Raw genomic sequence first — 5,943 nt, 5'->3', positions numbered from 1 at the left:
CCTTAAAGCCAAAGGACAGGAAATTTTAGCAAAGACTCCAATTTTTTGTGCAGTCTAATTTTACTCATGATTGCTTTAGAGATGGACTCCTTAATCAACTCCTCCAATCCTCATCCGCCCCCAGGGGGCAGTTGTAATTGATAGGCTTAGCACATGATTGAAATTAAAAACTTACATCTCATGGTGCTTGGCTCATTTAAGCAGCCAATGGAAACTCAGGGCCAAATCTTTGTAAAAGTTCTAGGCTCTGCTTCCCAGCAGAGGGGGGACCGGCCCCCAAGGAGGCCGTTTTGTGAAGACAGACATGTGAGAAGTGGGCTTCTGATTTATGTCATGGCCTTGGTCGTTGTGCAACTGGTGGGTTCGGTTCACGGAAGGATGCAAAGGGCAGGGAGGTGGGAATAGAGCGGGGGAAAGGTGACTCTCGTCAAAGACTTTTTCTAACACCCATCAAGTATCGTGATTAGAACATTTTTCTCCGCAGACTCTTCCAATTTTCGAGCGCGGTATTTTTGGGCACAGGAAATGGCCCGGAGGAGCTGCAGAGCAAAGCCTCCCCTCTCTGGCACCGTATGGGAGTGCCCCGTGGGATGAGGGAGAGGACAAGGCAGTCAGGCAAAGGTTAGGGGAGGAAAGCAAAGGCAGGGGCCCAGAATGACTCCAGGAAATGTTTGGATTTCTCCACCAGGAGGGAGGACAAACAAGCTTTTTTCTTTCCTTCTGGGCAGCTTTGTGTGCTCTCCAGCACGGAGTCTGAGGAGGAAAAGCGAAGCTGAAAATAAAAATTATCCTGGGGCTGGACCCAATCGCTCCTCTACCGCACGAATCTCTTCGGATACCCCCAACCCTACCGCCTCTCAGAAATGACCACTTTTGCAAAATTGCATGCATTTCCAAGCTTCATCCGGCTCCAGGCTTGGCCTCTCGGAGAGGCAGGCGGCTTATGAGACGGGCTCCAGAGAAAAGACCTCCCTGGGTCTGTCATTTCCTGGCTGAAGTTTCTCTTCTCGCTGCTGTGGCAGCGTCCAACCCACACACACAGGACCCGCATCCTGGGTGATGAAGTCAGACATGCAGCAGCTGGGTGAGTGCTGACGCTTCGATAAGCATCTGTGTCATTGTGGGGACCCCCTGGGCTGCTCCGCACCCGGACACTTGCTCTGTCCCCACCATGTACAACGGGTCGTGCTGCCGCATCGAGGGGGACACCATCTCCCAGGTGATGCCGCCGCTGCTCATTGTGGCCTTTGTGCTGGGCGCACTAGGCAATGGGGTCGCCCTATGTGGTTTCTGCTTCCACATGAAGACCTGGAAGCCGAGCACTGTTTACCTTTTCAACTTGGCCGTGGCTGATTTCCTCCTTATGATCTGCCTGCCTTTTCGGACAGACTATTACCTCAGACGTAGACACTGGGCTTTTGGGGACATTCCCTGCCGGGTGGGGCTCTTCACATTGGCCATGAACAGGGCCGGGAGCATCGTGTTCCTTACGGTGGTGGCTGTGGACAGGTATTTCAAAGTGGTCCACCCCCACCACGCGGTGAACACCATCTCTAACCGGACGGCGGCTGGCATCGTCTGCACCCTGTGGACCCTGGTCATCCTGGGAACACTGTATCTTTTGCTGGAGAACCATCTCTGTGTGCAAGAGACGGCTGTCTCCTGTGAGAGCTTCATCATGGAGTCGGCCAATGGCTGGCATGACATCATGTTCCAGCTGGAGTTCTTTCTGCCCCTCGGCATCATCTTATTTTGCTCCTTCAAGATTGTTTGGAGCCTGAGGCGGAGGCAGCAGCTGGCCAGACAGGCTCGGATGAAGAAGGCGACCCGGTTCATCATGGTGGTGGCAGTTGTGTTCATCACGTGCTACCTGCCCAGCGTGTCCGCCAGACTGTATTTCCTCTGGACGGTGCCCTCGAGTGCCTGCGATCCCTCTGTCCATGTGGCCCTGCACATCACCCTCAGCTTCACCTACATGAACAGCATGCTGGATCCCCTGGTGTATTATTTTTCAAGCCCCTCGTTTCCCAAATTCTACAACAAGCTCAAAATCTGCAGTCTGAAACCCAAGCAGCCAGGACACTCAAAAACACAAAGGCCGCAAGAGATGCCAATTTCGAACCTCGGTTGCAAGAGTTGCCTCAGTGTGACAAATAGTTCCCAAAGCCAGTCTGATGGGCAGTGGGATCCCCACATTGTTGAGTGGCACTGAACAAGCAGACCAACAACACTGAGGAAGATAGAGTGGTGACTTAGAATTAATTCGGTAAGGGGTCGGGGGCTTTGAAAATGCCACCCCCCTTTCTTATTGCAAGACGGCTTCACACACATGAACTGCATCCTCATTCTGTCAGAAATGAAATTCACACAACTATACCTTTTGGGGAGGTTCCAGTTGATTGAAGTGAGTTGGTTGCATTTTCTTATCTGATTACGATGGCAGGGGACAGAATGTGCATGGAGTGGAGCATGTGTGTGTTGGGAGGGGGGTTAGCAACTGGACAGCCCCTGTGTAATTTTCGTTGTTTGTTTTTGTTTTGAGACAGAGTCTCGCTCTGTCTCCCAGTCTGGAGTGCGGTGGCACAATCTTGGCTCACTGCAACCTCCGCCTCCCGGGTTCAAGTAATTCTCCTGCCTCAGCCTCCCGAGTATAGATGGGATTACAGGCTCCTGCCACCACACCTGGCTAATTTTTGTATTTTTAGTAGAGACAGGATTTTGCCATGTTGTCTAGGCTGGTCTCGAGCTCCTGACCTCAAGTGACCCGCCTGCCTTGACCTCCCAAAGTGGTGGGACCACAGGCATGAGCCACCGCGCCCGGCTTCCCCTGTGTCATTTTAAATGGCTAAGTAAATGGGCATATGTGTTTAAATGGGGCATATTCTCTCTCTTAGGAGGTGGGGGCATTAGCATCATTTCCTATCCTCTGACCTTAAATCATTCCTTATCTCAGAAAATAGGAACCGGGCTAAGTCAATCAATACTTTTTTATTTCAGGCCGAATGAGGCTCTTTAGATTGGGATGTATTGATCTATTAATTTTCATCTTTACATTTTTTTGTACATCTGTACATTTCTTTGTCATCGTTGTGACTTCCCGGTAGCCCAAGAAGAACAACAACAAAACAATCTGCTCTGACCTTCTTCAAATCTTTGTATTTCAAAGAAGGTGCTGAGGGGTCTGTTTCCCTGCCCTGGCTTCTCCAGTGGGATGTGCTGAGTCCAACACAATTGCTTTTACAATTGCTTTTGATGACTTATTATGTGACTGTGAATTGAAATTATTCATTTACTTATTCTCCAAGTATTTACTGAATTCGTATTTGGTGGCAGGCACTATACTGTGTAATTTTTAGTGGAGGGTCATTAGTCACCTCTTGTGTGACAGTAAAGTTTTTTGGGGGGTGGGGGCAGACAAGTTAAGAGCTTTCATCCTTTCACGGAATAATTTCTAGACCTGTTCTGTGTGAACATCAGTGTTGTACTCTTATTGCAAAACTCCCTCATACACATGAGCTTCCCAAATGTGTACCTGGACCCCTCAAAACAGAGGACTCTATGAAATGACAAACTGCCCCTGCCCTGAATTAGGGGGAAACATTCCAGACCAACTCTAGCTCCTTTCTCAAGCCACAAAGTGGTGAACATGGTTCTCAACTCCTTAATTTATACTCTCTCAAATGCCCAGGATACTCTCCCCACTGAAGAACTTTGCCAACTTCTGGGGGCCAGGCGTGGTGGCTCAAGCCTGTACTCCCAGCACTTTGGGAGACTGAGGTGGGCGGATCACCTGAGGTCAGGAGTTCTAGACCAGCCTGACCAACATGGAGAAACCTTGTCTCTACTAAAAATACAAAATTAGCCCTGTGTGGTGGCACATGCCTATAATCCCAGCTACTCGGGAGGCTGAGGCAGGAGAATCACTTGAACCCAGGAGGTGGAGGTTGAGGTGAGCTGAGATTGCGCCATTGCACTCTAGACTGGGCAGAGTGAAATACTGTCTAAAAAAAAAAAAAGCTTTGCCAACTTCTAGTTCTTTGGCCCCCAAAACACCCCTCTAGGCTGTCCCTATTGTTCCTTTTTCCAGAGGCACTGCACAGCCTAGTGATGAAAACTACGAGCTATAGAGCATTAGATGCATCTAAGTTGGAATCTCAGCTCAAGCATTTACTAGGCCTGTGATCTTAGGGCAGATTGTGTTTTTAGACACTGAGTCTCGCTCTGTTGCCCAGGCTGGAGTGCAATGGCATGATCATAGCTCACTGCAGCCTCAAACTCCTGGGCTCAAGTGATCCTCCCACCTCAGCCTCTTGAGTGGCTGGGATACAGGCATGAGCCATCACACTCAACTAATTTTTAAATTTTTTTGTAGAGATGAGGTCTCACTCACTGTGTTGCCCAGGCTGGTCTCAAACTCCTGGCCTCAAGCAATCCTCCAACCTTGGCCTGCCAAAGTATTGGGGTTACCTGCATGAGCCACTGCTCCCAGCCTGGCAGATTTTTTTTTTTTTTTTTTTTTTTTTTTGAGACGGAGTCTCATTCTGTCGCCCAGGCTGGAGTGCAGTGGCCGAACCTCAGCTCGCTGCAAGCTCTGCCTCCCGGGTTCATGCCATTCTCCTGCCTCAGCCTTCAGAGTAGCTGGGACTACAGGCGCCCGCCACTGCGCCCGGCTACTTTTTTGTATTTTTAGTAGAGACGGAGTTTCACCGTGTTAACCAGGATGGTCTCGATCTCCTGACCTAGTGATCCGCCTTGTCTCGGCCTCCCAAAGTGCTGTGATTACAGGCATGAGCCACTGCGCCCAACCCAGCCTGGCAGATTTTATTTAACCATTTGTAGCTTCACTTTCCTCGTCTGTCAAACAGGGATACTATAACACAACCTTGGTGTGTCATCGGGCAGTTTAAATGAATGTACATTCCTGAGGTGTTAGAACTCTGATCACTGTTATATACCCAATGCCTAGAAGAGGACCTGCACATAGCAGGTGCCCAGGAAATGTTGAATGAATGCAGGATTCAGTGCATGTAAAGCATTAAGCATAGCGCCTGGCAGTAAGTGCTCAATATTATGACTTCTTATATTAACACGTTTTACACATAAAGAAGTAGAGGCACAGAAGCAATTTCCTTTGGGGTTTAGAGCCCTTAAGTTGTTGCTCTGTTACACGCCTGAATTCCCCCGCACCTCAGTTACCTGGGAAAGAGTGAAGGCAAGAATTCTTAGCAGCATTGAAGAGTCATACATCCTCCTGATAGGAATCTGCGAAAATACACACTTCTCCTTTTAGTTCTGTTCTTAGAATTCTCTCCTGGGCTGTTGCTCCTTTGTCCCTTCATCGTAATAAAAATGGATTCTGAAAGCAAATCTGTGTCCTGTGTGTGACTCTAGGTCAAAGGACCCCTAGGATTTTGCCCTCCCAGGGAAAAAAGCTAAGATATGCAGAACTGCGTGGCAGGCAGGCAGAGGTTCTCACCGAAAAAACAGTAAGCACAAACAAAAAGAAAAATCAAATCCAAACTGAAATACAGTCTTGATTCTAAATTTGCTTCCCTTTTTACATTCGCAGAATGTGACGAAAAATACATCTTAGCAAGAAGTGTCTTTGGACATCGTAAAGAAGTAGAGTATAGCTTTTGTTGACAACACTTTGTTTAAACTATCTGAAACAGGAAAATGGTTGATTTAGAGGAAAATGTGTTCTCTCTCTCTCTCTCTCTCTTTTTTTTTTTTGGTGAGACAGGATCTCACTGTGTTGCCCAGGCTAGAGTGCAGTGGTGCGATCATGGCTCACTGCAGCCTCAACTTCCTGGCTCAAGTGATCCTCCCACCTCAGCCTCCCTAGTAGTTGGGGCCACAGGTACACTCCACTGAGTCCAGCTAATTTTTCTGTAATTTTTCTAGAGATGGGGTCTCATTATGTTGCCCAGGCTCGTCTCAAAC

The 5,943-nt window shown here is 48.6% G+C and overlaps 1 protein-coding gene across 1 annotated transcript; it reads left to right on the top strand.

The window, feature by feature from the left end:
- Positions 1–299: 299 nt before the first annotated feature.
- Positions 300–5,332, top strand: HCAR1 (hydroxycarboxylic acid receptor 1). The gene has a single exon (XM_008005062.3). The coding sequence runs from the start codon at positions 1,172–1,174 to the stop codon at positions 2,210–2,212; it is 1,041 nt and encodes a 346-aa protein (XP_008003253.3). The 5' UTR covers positions 300–1,171; the 3' UTR covers positions 2,213–5,332.
- Positions 5,333–5,943: the final 611 nt, after the last annotated feature.

This window comes from Chlorocebus sabaeus, chromosome 11 (genome assembly GCF_047675955.1).
Source record: "Chlorocebus sabaeus isolate Y175 chromosome 11, mChlSab1.0.hap1, whole genome shotgun sequence".
Taxonomy (NCBI): domain Eukaryota; kingdom Metazoa; phylum Chordata; class Mammalia; order Primates; family Cercopithecidae; genus Chlorocebus; species Chlorocebus sabaeus.
The sequence above is the reverse complement of the archived record's forward strand: the minus strand, read 5'-3'. Positions and strand labels throughout refer to the sequence as shown.

Bases quoted from the DNA above. Each gene is read 5' to 3' on its own strand.
- HCAR1 (XM_008005062.3), top strand. From the start codon at position 1,172: ATGTACAACGGGTCGTGCTGCCGCATCGAGGGGGACACCATCTCCCAG.